General features: G+C 41.5%; 1 protein-coding gene across 3 annotated transcripts in view; it reads left to right on the top strand.

The window, feature by feature from the left end:
* galnt9 (polypeptide N-acetylgalactosaminyltransferase 9) overlaps positions 1-23585 on the top strand; it is a 67005-nt gene that overhangs the window by 37716 nt on the left and 5704 nt on the right. For 2 of the 3 annotated variants that reach the window (XM_042102068.1, XM_042102069.1), the window contains exons 5-8: positions 2521-2718; positions 6230-6347; positions 21820-22005; positions 23180-23317. In XM_042102068.1, coding sequence (XP_041958002.1) covers positions 2521-2718; positions 6230-6347; positions 21820-22005; positions 23180-23317 — 640 coding nt within the window. Of the gene's footprint in view, positions 1-2520; positions 2719-2773; positions 3899-6229; positions 6348-21819; positions 22006-23179; positions 23318-23585 lie in introns of those variants that run through there. The other variant, XM_042102070.1, reaches the window with a different exon arrangement.

Below are 23585 nucleotides of genomic sequence, written 5' to 3' on the forward strand. Positions count from 1 at the left end.
AGGCAATTCTGAAAAGATTCTTGAAATGTAGTAATATAAAATGGCTTAGGCATGTCAAATACACTGGGCTGAGTGAAGCAGAGCTCACCCTAGATCCAGGTTAGCGCTATTTTCATAACTTGGCATTACACAGGTCTTACGGAATTAACTTGATGAATATTTCTGATCATTTGGCATCCACAGTTGTGGGTCTATAAATTGGACTTAAATGAAATACTGATGGGCTAAAAATGGCTTTGGCTGGCTTTGGCTGGCTTTGGCAGCAGTCACTGAATTTGTATGTCTTTCCAAATGACCTTCACAATCAGAGAGAAATATGGGGCCAAAGCCGTATTGATTGAATCCCGCTGTTAGTGCTGAGAGTTGGCCTGTGTTAATCATTATGACCTGCTGCCGCGTGGCCTTGTGGTCTCTTGAACTCCACCAGTGTGGTGCCCATGCACATGCTGCTCATCCTCCCTGGAGAGATGGAGAAGTGTCATAAAACCCCATGCTCCATATAGTCATCCACGCAGAGGATTACCAGTGGAAAGCCTGGCTAGTATAGACTACATGCCTTATCACAATAGTGAAATCTGTGGCCTATAGTATATCTATATCAGTGTAATACATTTGCATGATGTACATAAAAGATGTGTTCAGCATTAAAGCCTCCCCTTGCTCATGTGTCATCTTGACATATAATATTACATGGTAAAAATGTATTCAGTATAAATGGCATGAGGACACCTTCAGATATTAACAGTACCTTTCTGTGAAATCAAATTACCACTTTGTTTTACTGCTGTCTCTGTCTGTTCTCTCCCTCTTCCTGACAAATCCATTTTCAGTTTAATCTAAAGCTTTTTAGTTTTGTATTGGGGTAAGCGGAGGAACCACAGAATGAAGAATAGCCTTGATATTTTCAGTAATATGAACAAAAAATGACACAGGAAGGAGAAAACAACAGGGAGCTCCAGTAGAAGAACTAGTTATTGGCATTATTCATTTGTGTGTGTGTGTATGTGCGTGTGTGTGTGTGTGTGCGTGTGTGTGTGTGTGTGTGTGTGTGTGTGTGTGTGTGTGTGTTTGTACCTCCACCGTACAGTCCAAAGTGAATCTCCTGCGCTGCCTAAATGCATTTTCCTCTCCCGGATAGAAATCTGTTTACATTTCACATAGATCACATCTTATTTCCAAGTGTGATAGAGTGGAAATCAACGCTAGAAATGTAATCATCAAAAAATCCCCTGTGATCCTGCTGTTTATGGTCTGGGAGCGGCATTCATTACAGGGAGAACAAAAAAAGTGATGAATAATCAGAGCTGTAAAACGTTTTCCTGATTTTAGCTTAGCTTTTTCTCTCTTCCTGCCAGACTCTATCATTACTTCACTGACTGGCTGTGTGTGTGGGTGTGTGTGTGTGTGTGTGTGGGTGCCTGTGTGAATGTACAAGCACATACAATGGCAGCTGAATCTGTGAAAGCCAATAGACAAAATTCATGGCTATACAGCTATAGAAATGCATCAGGTTGATTAGGACAAACTTATTCATGTTGACGTGACATGGTAAAACATGTCCCTAGCAACACCAAGATTCAGACTACAAGGTCCAAAAAATAATCTGGAATGCTTTTAAAAAATGTGCGCCTGTATTGTGTTGTCAGTTAGTTTGAATAGAATGTTAATAGAATAGAATGATATGTAAATTTCAGTGTCAGTGTTTTCTAAAGGCTCTACTGTTGCCTAGGAAAGAAAAAGACAGAAAGCAGGGATAGTCAGGGGCTGACCCGAGGACACAGTCCTTAATACCGCTCACCACTAGTCTGTTCCGTGACAGGTAATATAGAGGGAAGAAACATCCCAGGGCAGAAATGTCAGTGCACTTTTGCTTTCAGACGAGACTGATGTTTCTGAGCGTGACCGGCTGTGTGTGTGTGTGTGTGTGTGTGTGTGTGTGTGTGTGTGTGTGTGTGTGTGTGTGTGTGTGTGTGTGTTTATGTGTTTGTGTGTGTGTTTGTGTGTGTCTGTCTGTCTGTGTGTGTGTGTGTGTGTGTGTGTGTGTGTGTGTGTGTGTGTGTGTGTTTGTGTGTTTGTGTGTGTGTGTGTGTGTGTGTGTGTGTGTGTGTGTGTGTGTGTGTGTGTGTGAGGAGACTGTGAAATAGTCTTTTCCATTCCCTTTCTGTTGTCATTATCTCTTTTAAATCACTGTATTTTATCTCTGCCTTTGAAAATAATTGATTTAATTCTATCTGGTGTTTGTAATTATAGCGCACATATACATTTGCTGTAGTGTTGAGCCCATTCGTCTATGTATAGTGATTTCCTTGTTTTCTTTTTCATGGAGGATGAGGGTGCTATGTGCAAGAAGCAATCACCCCATCATCACCAATGCATCACCCCATTACTGATAATGCTGGAGAGGTCCGCCAGTCATTTTCTGGGTTCCACTTCTGATATACCTCTGAGGTGGAACAAACAACCGTAATGTGCTTTAATTGTTGTTGTTGTTGTTGTCTATTCCCTTTTTGTCTTCTCCAGGGCTGAACCCATCCTGACACGGGTGAAGGAAGATCACACGCGGATTATCCTCCCAGCCATTGATAACATCAAGTACAACACGTTCGAGGTGCAGCAGTACGCCAACGCGGCGCACGGCTACAACTGGGGCCTGTGGTGCATGTACATCATTCCGCCACAGGACTGGCTCGACAAGGGCGACGAAACCGCCCCCATCAGGTGAGGGCTGAAACCCCGCCGCTCCATTATACATGAGAAACTTGTATAAAATATGAATGAGCAGGAGAGATGACAGATTAATATTTCAGACTGGTCGAGAGAGCCCTCCTTTGTCACTGGTACAGAATCAGCCCATCAATCTGGGGTTAGGTTTAAAAATGATTAAGGTTTTTTTCCACTCCCTTTGATATGATAAGTGGAGAGTCAGCAGTGTGTTGATGTATAGTGGAGGTATCTATAACCTCTGATGACCGAAAAAGCCTACGGGGATGATGACTCCTTTATTTAGGGAAACCAAATGTGAAGTACGCGCACACTGATATAATTTTAAACATTCACACTTGACGCTTAGAAAGAGCAGGATTGAAAACAGGACCTGTAAACAAAAGCACAGCAGACTCAGATCTGGTCACAGACACAGACATAGTGGACTATGGGGTCATAAAAACCCCAATTCATTATTCATGCCAGTCTTACAGACAGAGGGCAATGCTGAAGCCTAGCTGGTCAGAAAAGGCCCAATTCCGCAGCAACTTTACACCCTCATTCTACAATACCCTCACTCTACAAATACCCTCACTCTACAAATCAGATTCGTATGCAGGACCATGAAGTGCAAAGCCATCTTGCTATGGAGTACATACTCATTGCTCACTGCAAAACTCGCATTAGCTAAATATGAAGTTAATGGAATACCACATTAAGGGGCTGATATTCAGTTAAAAGCAGCGCCACAGAACAGATTGACGTAAGGAGCATAATGCCTCCGAAACGCATCATGTCTCACATGCACTATATACGGAAACATTAGTAATGTGCTATACATGGAGACTGGTGTAATTGATGGTGTTTGTGCCAGTGCTGGAAAAAAGGTCATTGAATTGGAAGAGGAACGTTTTTTGGTCCTGCTTTTGTGGAGTGCTGTTATTGACAGATATTGGCACAGGTCGTGGTGACGGGAATAGATCAAAAGGCTGATAGCCATGACGTGTCAGTAATGCGAAAGCTATTTTTTCCGCTTATCCACTCCCTCTTCCCCGGCTTCCTGTTGGCATTCGGCGCTTTGCCTCGGGTGATACAGGACAACCCACAGACATTTTCTATTTATTTTTTACCTATATTTGTACACTGTGAGGAGAGTCAAGATAAAAACGCAATTTCAGATTTATGAAATGAATTGGTAAGCGGAATGCGGTGCATTGCAGAGGCTGAGTGTGATGTTATTTGACAAGCACTGGCAGATGGAGAGAGTCTCTGCCAATGAGAGGTACCTCTCTTTAACTAAATAGAGGACAAACTGTTTGCATGCTATTTTTGTGTGTGTGTGTGTGTGTGTGTGTGTGTGTCTGTGTGTGTGTGAGAGAGAGTTTGAGTGTGAGTGTGTGCATGTGTGTGTGTGTAGTGGAGGTGGTGGTTGGAAGCGGGGTATAGGTGGGTGGGTGTTTGCCCACTTACTAGAACAAAGGGAATGAATACAATACAGTGATAAGTCCTTTTTTTTTTATCCTGCAGGCTGTTCCAAGATTCTTTGCTGTATTTTAGCTTTGTGCTTTGTTGTGCACATAGAAATAGCAGGAGGATCTGAAGGAAAATCAAGTATGATTATTGTCAGTTCTGTCAAACTTGGTCAGGAAAAGAAGAGGCTATTATTGATCTTGACCTTTTAGTCAGTACCTAGAGTGCTAAGAACTGCACTGAAAAATGTTCTGAAGTGTGTGTTAAAGAACATAGATTAAAGGATTTTATATATGCCTATAGGCTGAATCCAGATCTCAATTCTATTGCCGTAAATAGGTTATCCTATTATATACAGTATACTATATGTTCTGAGACCATTTCACAACAATATAGCATAGTATACTATGCTAGTATGCAGTCGTGATGGTATAGTACTAATACTGTATGTTCCCAGATGTCTATGGTGCTGAAACCCCTAAAAACATTTTGGAAAGTACACACACTCTTCTAATCACAACCAATAATCTACTTTCATTCCGTGAATGTCATAAATGATATATTATTAACTAGCCTTGTTCTTCACATCATAAGGATCTATCAAATGTCAAAATGATAATAGCAGCACTGTCACCAGTGTTGTAAAGACAAGGGTTCTCGTTCACACGGGATTATGTACAAGCTCTTCAAGAACCGCGCGGTGTTATTTTTAGTGGTGGGCCTTCATACAGGCTGTTGAGTGTGAATGTGCTTTTGCTCGCTTGCATAAGCCCTCAGAGAGAGAAACAGCTGCTTGGGATGGTTGCTCGTACTTGAGCCATGCCACTTACCTCCATGGCATCCCCTCCCTCTCCCCTCCACCCCCCCCCCCCCCCACCCCCTCCTCCTCCTCAGACCAAGAGCGTAATGTCCCCTCACTCCACGTGTTGGCTTGTGGAGAAGGAAGACGCAGCATGCCGCCTCTGAATCATCCTCTGTAGTTTCCAGATAAATTCTTTCCCCCTGGAGTGGTGCTACCCCGATCGCCACATCTGCCTCGCGCCCAGGACCCCGCTGCTGGCCTCCCCAGGGCTTTGGCAATGAGGCTGCTGTCTTTGTCAGACATTAACTGGGGAGAAGGAGAGGAGTTTCATTCACAACACAGGCAGAAGAATGAATGTGTCCTTTGGAGGAAATGTGAAAAAGATGCGGAAGCGTTTGCCAGGAAATGCCAGAGAGATGGAGCAATATTCAGCACATGATAATCTTCCTAGGCTCATGCATTTTTCCTCTTTCTTTGCACAGAATACAGATGATAGAACACCAGTATAGCGTTGATGTTGTCGATTATGGTGTATAATGTCTATTTAACATGTAACGTAAGGGTTCAAGTTAGGCAGGTAGGGTGTCGCGTCAATTAATCAAGGCCTGCGGTATGTTAGTTCTGGGCAATGTAACAGTCAATCAAGAAAAAACTCGCACACTATTTTTTTGCTGTTGAAAAAATAGACAAAGTGTTTAATCCATCAAGACAAAGTGCTACCAAGTGAGGTGATATACAAACGTTTCGGTCCTCAGACCTTCATCAGTGCAAAAGGACGTGACATGTAACGTAATGAACATTTTAATTTACGGCATTTACGGTAGCCTACTGTATAGACTAGAAATCATTGGTAAATTATGTCAGGTTCAAACTGTCTAAATGATAGCCAAGCAATTTATCAAATCTACTATAAAACTATGAATGACAACATTCATACTGTATGTGTCTGCCACCCATTATGACCAATTATTAATTTAACAACAAAGAGGGACGAAGAAGACAAGGCATGTCTTCACAAACATATTCCACAGAATTAGCCCGTGGGAGAGCCTATGGCCATTCTAATCTTTTACTGGATACACAGTTAAGATTATTAATGGCTTGTGAATTACTTGTTTTATATATAGAAAAGCCCAAGGTTTATGCTTAGACTATTTAAAAGGCTTTACATTTTCATTTTATTTTTTTGTAGTCAACCCAACATTGCAGACACTCATGACTGTTATTTTTTTGTGCACATGTCCATGAAACTAGGACACCAGCAATGATTGGCTGCTCCTTCGTGGTGGACAGAGAATACTTTGGGGAAATCGGCCTGCTTGATCCAGGCATGGAGGTCTATGGGGGTGAAAATATTGAGCTTGGCATGAGGGTAAGTAGTCCTATGATTAATCTCCCTCTACAAACATGAGTTCCTCTGGAGGTTTGTCTGTGAAGGTTTACTGTGCATCAGAAAGAAAGGAGTGGGATAAGGGGGGGATTTATGAAACTACAGTATAGCCGGCTGCTGCAGGCTTAAGAGGGTTAATGCTTTAGACTGCTGGGAGGGTCAACAAACAGCTGTTTAACTGAGCCAAGTCAGAAATGTGTGGCTGGAAGGGATGTGGGATTTTTTTTAAAGCTAAATTACAATGTGCACTTGGCTCAAAGACTTCAAGGCTCTGGAAATGTAAATCTGCAGTAAGGCTTCCATAAGTTGAATTTAACGCTTGGCATGCGTATATGCAGGGTGAGGAATCGGGGGCCCATTTAAGTTTGAGAAATGTTTCGCTTAATCAAGAGGAATGCCTGTGCACCCACACAGACCGGTTCCACTGAGTATGTTTGTTATCATTTAGATCGGTTTCTATTGGATGCGTCGCAGACAAATGAACCTTAAAGCAGCATTATTAAGATCTGGTCTAAAACTCGTGAACTAACTGGTCCAGAAAATGTCCACAAAAAAAAAAAAACATTCAGTCACCACCAACACCCCAGTTGGTCCTGATGGAAGCTTGCTAACATGGTAACATGCTAACTGACCTCTTTTATGATACTATTAGCAAAGTCGTTCTGTGAAGACTTCATTTTCAATGTGTGTTCCATCCTGGACCTCAGACCTACATCGTGGCTGTCGCCAAGGCCATGTTTATCTATCCTTTATATGGCCATATACAAGGAGTGTCAAAGATTTGGCTTTGACAGATTCAGCCCTGCAGATGGTTTCATACGCCCCCCAGATGTTTTGGGTAGGAAGGGAACATAAAAAAATATATTCACATCCAAATGTCTTTGACTATTAGTAATAGGCAATATCTCTATGGTAGAACAAATTAATTAAACTACAAGTACTACAAACCATCCTCAGGAAAGAAGAATGTGGTTTGCTGCACCAACAATTGTTGGCATAGCCATATACTCTCTATGCTGGTGGTGAAAAAGAGAAAGACTGACATGGAAGGAAGGGCATTTCAAGACAGAAAGAGCAGTATATGAGAGCAGTACATGATAGACCTATTTGTCTTTTTTGCTCATAAGTGGGTGTAGTAAAGAAATATATCATCAAGCAACAATTCGAGACCCATGCAGAATATTGAGAATGACCATATGATTGACCATAACAATGTCCATCCCAACAACGATCCGGTCTGACACCCCAGGGCATATACCAAGATCATATTGCTTATGAAAACAACAAAAGGACCAATCATAATGTTGACTTTAGACAAAAAGAACAGTGCATGCTGATGGCCATCTCTATAGGAGGCCTCATGTTTTGACTGCTGCCTTCTATGCGTTTTGCGCTTGTAACGCCTAGACATGAAATAAACAAACCAGAAATGAGAGCATATAAGACCATTTTCTTTACTTTGAGCAAGTGCTGAATATTTTTTTTTTTCGAACGCACAATTCCACCTCTTTTACAAAGGTTGTCAGATACCTTTTATTTCTTTGCATTGAACAGAACAATTATTCTTTTGAAGCCGTTCAGGCTGTGGCTGCACATGAGAGGACTCGCAAGACATTGCCAGTTGGGATAGGCATGATTGACATGAACATGTTTAACAATTAGCCCAGGCTGCACTCAACCGCCAGGCAGCCTCAGAACGCCTCACAGGCAACCAATGAAAGTCACAGTCTAGTGTGAAAGGTTATTGAGTGTTTCAAATTTATTGTGTTCTTCAACCTTAGCAACTGCTTCTGTAAATAGATTCCTGGCTCTGTTCGTCCAAGCACTGCAGCACTTATCTTTAAAAAAGAAAAGGGGGGGGGGAGCCGGGACTTCAAAACTATGTGAAATATTGCATTGTGATCAGGCAATGTAGCTTATTGTATCTTATGTTGGTTTAGTTTCATGATGTTCATTCATAGACCACATTTAGCTTTTTTTGTGTGTTTACTGTATATCTGAAAAAAGCTATCAAGAACCTGGAAAGGCTTGTTAAATCAGTCTATCAGCCTGTGGTGTAATAACACCAGCAAGCAAAAAGCATTTACCAAGTTAATTGTTCAGTGTGCTGATGCCTGTGATTATTTTACATCTTTAAGAGCAAGGGTGTCACAAAATTTCATGAGTTTTCCAAATGCGACAACTGAAATTGATGCCCCCCGTCATGCTCGCCTCAGGCAGTCACCTTCAGAGAAAAGTGAGGACTGTCCTGTCATTATAAACACATATTAAGGCTTGTACCATCTGTGGTAGCAGGCAATTTCAACCCTCTGTAAATTACATCCATATCCAGTGCAAGGCTAATGACAAATTCTGCTAACTGTGTGGCGTGCGGCTCCGGTGAAAACACGACGGCTTAAATCAAAAACAAATGAATCCAATTTGGAGAGACTGAAGAAAATTGACCTTTCGTTGCTTGTCCTGGGGACAAGCATTATGCATGAAAGACTAGATTGATTATTATAGAGTGAGTGCATTTTCACAAGGACTTAGTTATTATTCTCGGTGAATAGCGAAGGTATCAAAAATGTCATCTCACTTTGTAATTTGTTTGACTTTCACTTCATGTTTGACTTCATATTTCCACAATACATTTGTGCTGAAGATCATAAAATGATGTGTGTTGCACTGCATTGGTTTGCAATCACTCTTCGGCAAGGCAACAATAGGTTAAGCCATTCAGTATTGATCATGAGCTTGTTTTTCCCAGTACAGCTATACATTATTTACAGAGCTAGAATCAATTTGCTTTGTTTAATATAGTCAGGGTTATTTACAGCTTACTTCATTCCTATATTTTTTACTTTATCATGTAGAACAGATTGTGAACTTTCCCCGGATTCAAAGGCATGGTAGCCATTAACTAACTTTACTTGAACAGCAGTCTTCATGCATTATTCATTGCCACGTGAGTGTGTTTATACTGGATGACACACATGATCACATGATTGCTGAAAAGGGCACTGAATAAAGGACATGTGCCAAGAGAGATTTTGAAATACCCTAATCAGATATACTATGTGAATATATGGATAGTTTTAACATAAATGAAAATGATGGTGTACAATTCCCTTTCCCTACTGAATTAAACATGAATGTATGTATATACAGTAGCTAACTGAAAATGATGTGGCCAACTATATTCTGTGCCTCGTTGGAGGCATGCCCGTACCTCTTTTTCTGCATTATATGGCAAAAGTGTCAGGAATAAAACTGTAGACTGAATATACTTTATACTTTATCTATGGAATCGTCAGGGTTACTGGAATCGTTGATGCAATCTGTGTTTACAGCTCCAGCTCTACAACATTTTATTCGTCCTCTCTGGGGGATGGCAGCCATAGAGAAGTGTTTACTAAAAGCCTCTGTAAGCTATGATCTAGTGGCACACAGAGAAGAGTGCTCCTTATCCAAATATGTTGGGATAAACCATTTTGATGACAAGGGTTTCCACAGTTCTGGGATTAATAATGATAGCTAACGCCAGAGACTTTCTAGTGAGGAGACACAGCACTCAAAAAAATCCTCCATAGAAATGCATGGGGTTAGTTTGTAACGCCAATATGGCCGTTGTCTACACATATCCCACCCCTTCCTCGGCAAAACGTCGACATGTGAATACATTGAGCCAATCATGTGGTGTGGTGTGAATACATTGAGCCAATCATATGTTGTGTTGTGAAGACATCTTCCCAATCATGTGTTGTGAACTCGCCGCTGGAGCAAGATTGGTGTCATGAAGCCTTGCGCACGCGCATTTCTGCTGAATAGGATGCCCGATGAGTGCCCAAAAAGCGTTGCTACGTATATGGCCGCCGAGTGGAGGGACTTGCCTAAAAGGACTTTGCTACTTGCTTTAACGCATTGCTACATTTGACTGTGAAATATGTAGGGGTAGGGTCTCCTTCGTGTCAATAATGGAATGTGACAGCGGCTAATTCATTTTACGGCACATGGGAGGTTGAAGAATGCATTATAACGGTACTAACCGTAATGATGATGAAGATAATTCATTGCTGGTTTATTGCCAGCCAACTTTGCATTCTACCTCAGTGGATAGTGCTGGCATTATGGGTCTTCAAACCCAGCTGGGAGAGTATGTGCATACTAATTAGAAAACCTGAATTGATTTTCAAATGTCTGAGGGGGTACAATAGAAAAGTCAATTATGTTATTCCTGATGTTTGCACTGGGAGGAGGGGCGATGGCCCTAACTGTATACGAGCTAAAAATTCATAATCCTGTCACTAGTGTGATGCAGTCAATACTTCTAAAGAATGGCAGTGACTGCTGAGCGAGATGAATGGAAGCTCAGTTTCCTTTGGCTCACTCAGGACTAAATTTTATGCAGTTTTTTTGTGTTATATCATATGCTGTTTAATATTTCTGCCATCCATATGTGCTGTTGCTATGACATTTTGTGACATATTAGTGCTTGTAAATGTTGTTTAAAAGAGATTCCTACTGGCAGAGGAGTGGCGCTGAAATTATTCGCCATGCAGTTCCTGTGAGACATGCTGTTTGTTTACTAGGGATATGCTTGTATCCAAATAACCAGTTGAAATGTGTGCCAACTGACTTCAACTGAAACATAAAATTATTCAGGCACAGTCTATTACAAAACTGTATTTTTCTATTATTTAATATCTCTGTGTACACTCTTGTTAAAATTCTAATCACACTTAATTTGGATATGCTCAGATTATCAACAATCTGTAGACACTTTTAACAAGGTCATGTTGAGTAATTAGCAAACAACAATTTTACATACTGAACTTGAATCTTATCCAAATAAAGTGTTACCAAAATGATTTCTGGTTGGATACATTGTCATTAAAAAGGCTTCAGGGTTCATGATTAGTGGATAAGCCTACAAATCAGTATGCAGATATGTTGACATTGGAATATGGCATACTGATATGTTTTTTCAAGATAATGTCTAAAGTCTATATCTAACATGATATTGCTGTTATGATATTAGGTGGGTGCATGGGTATGTATGAAAATGAAAAAAGTATAAAGTATTTAACCTCAGTCTCAACATCACAAATTCAAATCGTCAACTCCTGCAGTTGCAGATCAATTATTTGCAATTTGGTGGAATCATCATCGTGGCAATTTTCGCACGGCTTGATGCAAATGTGTTTTCCAGTTGGCACTGGTGCTATTATCGGTTCATCATTATCTCTTTTGTGTCCAAGGAAACAAGTCATTTGGTCTGATTTGTTTTGCTAATGCCCTGGCAGGACCTCAAAAGATAGAGGGAAGACAGCAGGATAAGACATCCAGGAACGTGATGTACACAAGGTGGCAGCCGGCTGCTGCGCACCACCTGTTTTCCCTTAGAAGCGCCAGGGCTCGTTCTTGCTAGTGTAGCAAAGGTCAAATCATTACCACTTGGGTGTGTTGGGGTGAAGCACACACAAATGTTACAAAGGCTTTATTTTTCATCGGAGGGCATTTTACAAAAAAAGGGATCAGATTCCAAAAATAATTCAGTGGAAATGCATGGATTCCAGTTTCTTCCAGTAGCAGCAACTGGAATCCATGCATTTCCACTGAATTATTTTTGGAATCTGATCCCTTATCATAGCTGTTCATTCTTACTCGTTGCTCGACTTATCGTGACTAAATTCAAGATGGCTGCAAACGCTAAACTTCGTGAAGATACTGTCTGTATAAATCGTCTTGTAAGTAAACTACCAGTGCTTTTTCAAAGTTCTCAATGTCTTGTTTTAAATGTCAGGGCCCTCGGAAGTCTACCAATGAAGTGTGGAGATACATTGAGCCTCTTAAATGGGTGTAAAACAGTGATTTATTTGCATGGCTAGCCCGATGCCGAAGCACCACTATTGAAAAAGATGTTGGTAGCATCGGCTAACTAGCGCCAGATTTTGGAGTGCAGGGGACAAGCCGAGATGGGCTATGAGACATACGTTCACACTCGGTATCATGTTTCGATACACTTTAGGTCAATATCACACCGGAATTCTCCTTTAAGTGTATGGAAATCTTCATTCATAAGATTATCAACATGATAATGATGATCAGTATTGACAAGGAGAGGAAGATGACTCTATGGGCCCTATCATGACAGTCAAAAGCGCATGTCAAATAAATGCATCGGTATTTTGATATTTAACCGCGCATTTGAAAGAGGCTGCTTGCGAGACCGTATGGAATAGTCATTCCACTAAACCATGCTTTACTAAAACCTAGCATAGCCTTCACGCATTTGCACTCCTCAAATGACTGAATAAAAAACATTTATCCTGCAGAAGAGTTGCTTATATGTCGCGACAGTGCATCTTCAGCTGTGCTCCATACGCGTCTCTCGCCTCTCCCCTAATCACTTTTAACCGTCATTACCAATTTGCAGATGATGGTGAATAACTACTCATCATGAGATGTACAGTATTTCGTAATATCTTTATTCTAATTATGTTTCATGGACGTGCGCTGGTGTGCTTTCATAGATGATAGAAGGACGGTGCGTTGTGCACCCGCCAATATGACTGTTGACAATGCGCTCTTAAAATAACATATAAACAACTCGCCATAGACTTCTGACCAGGTGTACAATAGCGATTTTTAGAGAATGCGCCAGGCCACTCCCTAAGTTGTTAATTACCACACCCCTGGACGCATTGTTTAAAAAATAAACGTGCAAAATAAGGAATTAAACTTCGCACCGGGTGGAAAACGAGTTTTACGCCATGCGCCAGTGTGCAAAATACAGCCCCAAGGCTTAAAAGAGTAGCCTAGAAATCTAGACGCGCGGGCTAGTCTAGCAACTCTCCGTTGGCTTGTGAGCTCCAGAAATCGAAACTCAATCAGGCCAATGAAATCGTGTATAGAGTCGTTAGGTGGGCTTAACCAAAGTCCTTTTAGGCAAGTCCCTCCACTCGGCGGCCATATACCAACGTTTTATGGGCACTCATCGGGCACAGTCTTTGGGTCGAACTGCGCGTGCGCAAGGCTTCACGACATCTTGCTCCAGTGGCGAGATCACAACACATGATTGGCACGATGTCTTCACAACACACCATATGATTGGCTCAATGTATTCACATGTCGACGTTTTGCCGAGGAAGGGGTGGGATATGTGTAGATAACGGCCATATTGGCGTGACAAACTAGCCCCATGCATTTCTATGGAGTATTTTTTGAGTGCTGTGTCTCCTCATTAGAAAGTCTCTGGCTTAACATAATGATTGATGGCAGAGTTGCAACGGTTTGGCTTGAATTCCCTGCTACTTGAAAACAAATAAGATGGATGTTGCTGTTGGCGAACAGTGTGACACGAGTTAAGCTTTTATCAAGTTGGCAAACGTTTGAACTAGCCAACTAGCTCCGCTGGTGGGAAACGCATGGGACTCTGTCCTATTGCGTGCAGAGGGAATTTGAGGGCCCAGACCCTACATTTTAATGTGGGTCTGGCTCGTCAGGCTATTAAAAGAGTGATTTAGCGAAACTACCCCGAAGGCTATGCTATATGTTATGCTATTTAGTTGTAAACTAATTGGGGGCCAAGCAGCGAAGCTGCGAAGGCACCCATTGTGTTTCTACGTTTTCCTATTATTATTATTCCGTCATGGAAGTCAATGGCAGCCTATGGCAGCCCATAGAACCGTCTGGTAAAAAGTTGTAAAATTTGGCACACAAATTGGGCACAGTCCCATGATTAATTTCACCAAGTTTCAAGTCGGCACCTCGAGCACTCTAGCGCCACCAACAGGCCAAAGTTGGACGTGCGTTCATGCAAGTAACTTTTGACCCGTTGGCCCGATTGTCAAGTATGAGGTATTGTTGGAATCCTTAGATCAAGCCGTTCAACGCACCCTATGACATCATTTTCCGCCATGATGGATTTTCCGCCATATTGGATTTAATCAAAAACACCTAAAAGTTTTCACAGGTCACAAAGTTTGTCCGATTAGGTACATGGAGTCAGGACCAAATAAGGAGGAGGCTCAATAAATATCATGACTTTTGACCTATAGGTGGCGCTATAATTAGCAAAATTACCTTTTGGCCTGTAACGGGTGTTGTGTTTGGAATTAAAACTTACTAATGGTGATTGTTAATACTGTGGGAGGTCCTAAGTCCGACAGATGTGAATTTGTGATGTCAACGTAATTGATCCAGCCACCATATTGGATTTAATCAAAAACACCTAAAAGTTTTCACAGGTCACAAAGTTTGTCTGATTGACACCAAACTTGACACACATAATCTTCAGTCCAAGCCTCAAAGAAGTTATCCCTTTTTGTCTTCAAAGCTAAAACCGTTCGCCCGTAACAGCCAATCAAAATTGGCTTTCACGTATCAAAACCAAACTTGTTACATGGGCTCAGGACCCAATTAGGAGGAGGCTCAAGAAATATGGTAAATTTTGACCACCGTGTGGCGCTATAATCACAGGAAGTAGGCTCATATCTCAGCAATGCTTACAGATATCTAAACCAAACTTGGTACATGGACTTGAGACCCCATCCTGAGGATGCACAATACATTTGGAGTCTTTTGACCACTAGGGGGGCGCTATAATCACAGGAAGTAGGCTCAAATCTCAGCAATGCTTTCATATATGGAAACCAAACTTGGTATATGGTCTTGGGACCCAATCGTGAGGACACACAATGCATTTGGTGATCTTCGACCACTAGGGGGGCGCTAGGGATACAGGAAATTAGCTCATATCTCAATAACGCCTTTACGTATCAAAACCAAACTTGGTACATGGACTCGGGACCCGATCCTGAGGACGCACAATGCATTTGGTGTACTTTGACCACTAGGGGCGCTATAATTAGGAAGACTTTCTCGTATTGACACCAAACTTGGTACGTTGATTCGTGAACACATCCTAAGGACCCACAATACACTTGGTGACATTTGACCACTAGGGGCAGTATGATTAGTACTTTCACCTATCGCAACTAAACTTAGTATGTGGACTTGGGACTACATCCTGAGGATGCACAATTAATTTGGTGTGCTTTGACCACTAGGGCGCTATATTTATTAACACTTTCACTGATTGAAACTGAACTTGGTATGTGGAGTCATGACCCCATATTAAGACTGCACAATTATTTTGGTGACCTTTGACCACTAGGGGTGCTATAATTATCAACACTTTCACCGATTTAAACCAAACTTGGTATGTGGTCTTAGGAGTACATCTTAAGGACACACAATACATTCGGTGACCTTTGAATCCAGTCCAGTCCAATCCAATCCAATCAACTCCGATCCAATCTAACACAACACAGTCAAGTCCAGTCCAGTCCAATCCAATCCCAACTCCTGCTCAACTGCTTATCTGCTTGGCCCCCTCATTGCTGCTTGCAGCTATATTTTAACATTGTTTTTGTCTCCAACGAAAGTTTACACTCGTTATCATCCAAAAATAAGTTCTATGTTGTACTTCTTAGACTGGTGTTCCTTTAAGCCACCTGATAACACCATCCATCAGAATCTCTGATGAACTCTTTTCTTCCTTCCTGAATCTTACATAAACAACATAAAATGTACCAACAATTGATGTGCTCAATTACTGAGCTAAACAAATACTCTGGGCACACCACAAATCAATGCTTTTAGTGAATTTTTAGTGAATAATGCATTTCAGTCTCTCAGCTCAAAGTTGTCTTTCTGGTCTCATCACTAAGTGCAATTCCTCCACCTGTCAGCGAGATCCTGTTCCAACAAACTTGGACTTACTCCTGATTACTTCTATTATTATCAACCCTTAGCCAGTCTGCCATGTACCACCTAACAGACAATGATATTTTTGAGCTACTGGATTTCAGTCTGGATTTCACCCTAGATTTAACCCCAGAAACTGCCTATGATAACCAATGACATCTGCACAGCTGATGCTGGACTTCTTTCCATACTCATCCTCCTGAACCTCAGTGCAACCTTTGACACCATCTCTGTTACACCTGAATTTAAATGCCTTTGGGGTATGCGGAGGCGTAACATAAAAAATAATTCAAATTTAAGAAAACGCCAACACAAAACAAAGATGTAAAGGTATGAAATGAATGGTTTATTTGTAAATCAAAATAAAATTTCAAAAAAGGGGGCAAAACACTGGTCAGTATAATTGTAGAGTATACAGAGTATAATTGCCGACCCTGGCACACGCAGACACTTTTACTTCAACACAACACACAGCACATCCCCAATTGCCATAACCATGAATCTGCTGTCTGGCACAATGGCCTTGTCTTCATGTAATCTCAGGCCTTTTAAGGGCTGCCCAATCAGCCCAACCAGGAACTTAACTCCCAGCACTCCGGAGGAGGCGGGACCTGGACACATGAACTGCAGAACACACACAGGCAGACTACGGCCATAAAAATCTCTCATCAACTCCTCCTGGAGCATCTCTCCAGCATTGGACTCCATGGCAGTGTCCATCCTTGGTTCACTTCCTACCTTACTAAGACTAACATCACATGTGATGAAGACACTGGAGTGACTGGTCTTAGGTATGCTCAGACCCCAGGTACGCCATGCACTAGACCCGTTACAGTTTGCATACCAGGAGAAAGTGGGCGTGGACGATGCCATCACTTATCTTCTACACAGGACACATTCTCACCTAGACAAAGGGAAAAGTGCTGTAAGAATCATGTTCTTTGATTTCTCAAGTGCTTTTAACACCATCCAACCCCTCAGACTGGGAGACAAGCTCTTGCAGATGGGTGTGGACGCTCACCTGGTAACCTGGATTACAGACCACAGTTCGTTAGACTGAAGAACTGTCTCTCTGACACTGTGATCAGCAGCACCGGAGCGCCACAGGGAACTGTGCTCTCTCCAGTCCTGTTCACCCTGTACACATCTGAATTGATGTGTCATGCCACATGCAGAAGTTTTCTGACGATACTGCAATTGTGGGGTGTATCAGGGACGAGCAAGAGGAGGAGTACAGGAGCCTGGTGGAGGACTTTGTGCAATGGTGCAAACTCAATCACCTTCAACTCAACACTTCAAAGACCAAGGAGATGGTGGTGGATTTCCACAGGTCTAAGCCCGCTCTGCTACCAGTCTCCATTGATGGGGTCAATGTGGAGGTGGTAAGCACCTACAAGTATCTGGGTCTCCACCTGGACAATAAACTGGACTGGTCAGCCAACACTGACGCACTCTACAAGAAAAGGCAGAGCAGGCTGTACTTCCTGATGAGGCTGCGGTCCTTCAATGTGTGCAGCAAGCTCCTCAGGATGTTCTACCAGTCTGTTGTGGCCAGCGTCCTCTTCTATGCAGTGGTATGCTGGGGAGGAAGCACAAAGAAGAAGGATGCTGGGCGACTTGACAGGCTGGTAAGGAAGGCTGGCTCTGTAGTGGGAGCTGAACTGGAGTGCATCACTTCAATATCTGACAAAAGGACCCTAAACAAACTGATCAACATCTTGGACAATGAATGCCATCCACTCTACAGCACTATTAAAAAGCAAAAGAGCTTGATCAGCTGGAGACTTCGCTCACTGCCATGCACAACTGAAAGGCTGAGGAAGTAATTTGTCCCCAGGGCCATTGAACTGTTTAATGCAGACATGTCAAAGTCAAGCGAATTAATTATCTACGGCCCCCGGGATGATATTTGATTAGTATTAGAACCGGCCAGCATGCCACAGCCGCCGGCTGCTGTTTTGCGCATCAATACTCCATTCCCCACAATGCAACGGTAGCCCACGAACTCACTGCGGCGCCGCAAGTGGGCCTCGGCTTCATTATTCATCAGTATTCAGTCAGGGCAGATGTCAACTTTCAGCTACCCCCCTCCCCAGTGTTGTGCCTGAACGGATTCATTGAATGAAAGTCACTCGTTCATATGTATTTTGAGCGAACGTGAACTGAACGTACTGTATTAAGCTACTGCCTGATTAATGTTACTGTGAACTCATTCATTCTGGTGTCTGTGAACGGCACGCTCTTTCAGTTTAACTTCGTTGAATAGGGTGCCAGATTTCTACAGAGCCTTCCACGCGAAAACCCGGCTAAAACACACCGTAAAAAGGCCTTAATATGGCAGCATGCAGGTCACCATTTGTCAAACTATGGGCCGCGGTCCGCAATGTGGACAATGGTTTGCAGAGTGAAATTATTCCCGGTCCATCGTCTGATAATTTGCTGCGCAATTGGTCAAGGAGCCGCGGACAGAAAAAGAAAACAAACATTTCTGCAATTAGTAGGAAATACTTGTTAATTTGGTGTCATCAAACATAGAGGCATACACTGTAGAATTAAGTCGTGGTATGAGCGTTTATTCAATGCATGCGTGTGCACGTTGGTAGCAAAGCTAAGCTTCAACCTATTGGAAGGCTAATTATGAAACGACATTTAATAGAACGACGTGGATTTATGCAACTTCCATAAAAAACAGAGTACAGACTATATAAAACACTGTTTGGCATTAAGTATTAAAGTCAGCCAAAAGCTATTAATTAGTCTTAGTTAAAGATAGTTAAAGATCTCAGTGATTTACGCATGATCTGATCCGCCATTTACCATTCACACAAGCTGGTATTGTGTCTCCTGAATCCTTACATTCAGGCATTCAAATTAAATGTAATTAAATAACATCTAAATATTCTATCAGTGTATGATGCTTGCATGAGGGAAACATCCCAAAACAACGGCACCCATATAACTGCTGTTGTTTTGAGAAGTATTTCTCATGCAAGCATCATGCAACAATGCAAAAACAATTAAACTATTGTAGGCCTAATTATATTTTACATTAGTAAAGCAGTACTCTGATGTGCATGTTTTCACAAACTTTTGTGAACAATCTTAGCACTTTAAACATTGACTGTTTGAAGTGCATGTATAGCAATATAGTATAAAAATAATAATAATTGTGATATCATTATGATAATTTAATGGGCGGTGGGAGGAGGGAGTGGGTTCATGTAGGTCGGCCCTATGACCCCAAAGTATGCCTTGACTGGGCCTCAGGTCAAAGAAGTTTGAGAAAGGCTGATGTAGACGACAAAGCAGCAAGGAGGCATCATATGATCATTTAAACAAGTTTTATGACAAGGTCGGTGAGGATGGGAAAAATCGTACATTTGTGCAAACTTTGCCCGCACTTCAGTCACAGTCATATAAATAATAAAATACAGTACACGTCTTGGTTCAATAGGTTACGTGCAGTCATTTTAATATGTTTTAATAAACATTGAACCAGTCCGGCCCTCGGCTTGTAGCAAATTTGTTTTTTTGGCCCTCTAATGTATTTGACTTTGACATCCCTGTCGTAGATGATTTCACTATACCCTGCTTTTCTCAGTTGAAGTGCCTTGTTCCTTCAATACACACATCAACACTGTTTCTTGTCGTGCCTTTTTCCACCTATGGAACATTTCAAGATTACACCCAGCCCTCACTTAGCACAGTGCATAAGTCCAGGTCAGCACTTATGACACATCCTGCATTAACTATTGCAACTCCAAGCTATCTTTCTAAGCTAACATATTCACAGTGATATTGTGTATTGTATCATTGTATTGGTTGTTAATATGACATTACCGTAATGTTTTTTTAAATTGTATTTATATGTTTATATTTGTGAATTGACCTTAGGTGACATGAAAGATGCTTTTTAAATCAAATGTATTATTATTAATATTGTTATTGTTATTACCGTTATTATTATTATTATTATTATTATTATTATTATTATTGTATATTCTTAGAGCATAGGTTACTGAAATATGTGAGAGGTGAATCAGAATGTGATTCATCATGGAAAAAGCCACATTGGACCCATGCAATGTGTGTTTAAACATGTAATTGTATGTGTTGGCTAGACCAGTGGCAGTATAAAATGGGATTTTATCATACGGATATTCTGTTACGGTTATCTTTAGCAAGAGACTGAAGTCACATGAAAAGGGCAAAATTCAATTAAAATTAGACAGGGAAGAATTGGTCAGAGCAGACACTTTTATAATGGATTTTTGTAAAAATGTGTTTTGAAAATAAACTGGAAAAGGTTACAATATGTTAATCATGACCCTTAGGACTGAGGAGGGTGGGGGCACTTGAAGTATTGTATTGTGTATAAAATACACCTGTTTTAATCAATTAATCTGCTTTGACCTTTTAAATAGTCGTCTGCTCTTTTCACCAAACCGCAAATACAAGCTGCTTCTTGGCTAAATTGTGCTTCTTTGTTCTGTCATGAACAAAAGTCACAATGTGAATTAAGACTTAAGAAACATGTGAAATGCTTGATCAAATCCAGTGCAATCAGGTGGGAAGTTTCCAAATGTCAAGTGACATAAAATGGTTCTTTTTTGTGCTTGTGCCTAGTGTCAGCACTATTTAAGATAAAATGCATTTGGACCGTGAGGTGTTGCCAATTATTATACAGTATAGTTACATGAACGTCCTGTTTAAAATTCATGACAGAAATTATTCTCATTAAGAGGAAATGCTTAACAGCCTCTTGAGCAATTCAATTAAACCAATATGCAGCACATTGATGCTACATTGGGTTTATATCACCGGTGATAACGAGGCTCTCCTAATGTGAGTTTTGTTAGAATGCACACGGAGTACATATTGCCAATACATCTTGAAGGTTGGGAATCCATGTCCAATTTAATTACTTTCTTCAGAGGTCTACCAGCCCCACAGCACTCATTTCCCTTATCTAAATATTTCGTTTGATTTTTCATTCAGTTAATGCAATGATTTTTACAACTCATTGGCTCACAGCTGACCCCGTCCTTTAGATAAATGAAATGGGTGCTGCAGTCCACTTCGGTGAAATTGATTCACATGAATAAGTTGGTTAAAAATTCATGTTTGATTCATATGTAGTCTGTTTAGATTAATTAATACAAAAGAGGGGAGGGACCTGTACACATCCCTGCTATAACACGAACTGAATATGTGTTAGGATATTTATGTGAGAAGGTGAAAAAGTAGCATATCATGGTTTCAGATTACAACACTAACATAAATAGTGAGCTTGTTGACCACAGACCTCAAATTAACACCATTGCAAATTCGAACAACTGATGCCACCGGCTTACTTCATATCTTTTTTTAAAGGATGACATGCATTTACTTCCTATTTTATGTGAATCCCTGACGCACATTTTCTGTGTCAGGGTAATTCTGTGTCACCAGTCTCTGCAGGGATTCACATATTTATGGCCTCATTCATCACTCTGTGCTTCAGCTGTTTCAGCAAATATACAGTACACAACCGTAACTCTTAATTGCCACAACAGCAAAAGAGTCTCCCCATCAGACCATAGACACTAATGCTCCAATAGTATTACAATTAATTTTTTTTTCCCGGTTTTCAAATGAATAATGTGTCTGGTGTCAGTTTATGCTGACGGGGTTATTGATATGTTTGTGGTTCTCCTTACAGGTTTGGCAGTGTGGAGGGAGTATGGAAGTCCTGCCCTGTGCTCGCGTGGCCCATATCGAACGCACCAAGAAGCCATATAATAACGACATTGACTACTATGCCAAAAGGAATGCTTTGAGGGCCGCGGAGGTCTGGATGGATGAGTACAAGTCACACGTCTACATGGCCTGGAACATACCAATGAATGTGAGGGTTTGCCCTGAGGACTCCACCTGTCACTCATTTATGGATGTTTTGGTAGAGAGGAATTCACTTGTTTTGAAGTGCTTAAAAAGAATGCTAATGTTAGCTTGACCAACAAAGTAGTTGAAAGAACAAACTTGCAAACTGCAAGTCCTGCCCCACTATCACACCGTCATCTCAACTCTCTAAACAGCAGGGAGAAGTCTATGGACTCTTGAAAGACAGGGGCACACCCTGTGCCTGACAGTGGCTATTGGATGAAGTAATCACTCAAAGCCTCCTGAAATCACTTTTGACAAAAATGCTTTGAAGTGCCTACGGTAGTGCAACATTAGTCAAACCCACTGCTTCTGACATGAAAAAAGGTTTAATGTATGAAAAAATGAATTATATGCTTCTCCAGCATATCAGTTCCCCCTTTGAGAGTGTATTGGGTTTAGTTCTTCTGACAATACCTTGACAGTAACTTTTAATGACTTTGATACATTTTGAAAGTGGGTGCACTTTGACTTGGTAGCCAGTCTACTTATACATTCTGGTAAAGGCCTCTAGCCAACCCCTAATATAGTGAGTGATCACAATCTGAATGCAAATGCTCATGTCAATCTATACCCTCTTTATGATCGCTAGTGGATTAGTTTTTTTTCCTCTTTATGTTCAAGGCACATCTCATTAAATGAATGTGTACACTAATTCCTATCTGTGTAACTTCCTATTGTTGATATTCAGCTGTGGATTGTGCATGTTTGCAGAGGGTGTTGAAACAGAGTGTCTCCAAATGAGGCGTCTCGTGTCAGGGGAGTCTGGCTCACTGAAGCATCACAGTTATTACGTATTCCCCACATCAATCTGGGAAGCCTCTCTCTCTCTCTCTTTCTCTCTCTCGCTCTCTCTCTCCTCTCTCTTGGAGCCAACAGGGCCGTGAACGCTCACAATTAAACAGCTGATTAGAATTTGCACAGCATTGTATTACGCCTAATGAAAGAACAATAAGGGTCCCCGGTGACTGACACACACTGGTTTCCTGTGCGGAAATATGAATACTTTTCTCTTTCCGTCCTTCCTGGCCTGGTTCCCTCTGTTCCCCTGTAGGCTCCTCCGGTGTTCCTACTGCCGAGAGACTTCCCCTTTCCGGTTTCATGAGTGTCATGACTGTAAAATTTCCTGCCCTCTGCAGAACCCAGGGGTGGATTTCGGGGATGTGTCAGAGCGGATGGCCTTGAGGAAGAAGCTCAAATGCCGAAGCTTCCGCTGGTACTTGGAGCATGTGTATCCTGAGATGAGAATCTACAACAACACAATTACCTATGGGGAGGTGAGTCCACTTTGGCTTTTATAGCATCTCTGTGATGACACTTCTTGTCAAACAATTCTCATTATACACATGGCTCAAGGGCGCGGGAAGGGGGGTGCTAAGGGTGCTGCAGCACCCCCTGCTGGCAGGAGATGGATTTTTACAAAATATTATATATTTTTCTAAATAATTACTAATTCGCTTGTCTGACATTATTTATATTTTTGTATGTGAAATGATGAGTCAAATAGCAAAAAAGGGTTATGGATAGGTTTGAATATAGTCTACT

Source organism: Alosa sapidissima, chromosome 8 (genome assembly GCF_018492685.1).
Source record: "Alosa sapidissima isolate fAloSap1 chromosome 8, fAloSap1.pri, whole genome shotgun sequence".
NCBI lineage: Eukaryota > Metazoa > Chordata > Actinopteri > Clupeiformes > Clupeidae > Alosa > Alosa sapidissima.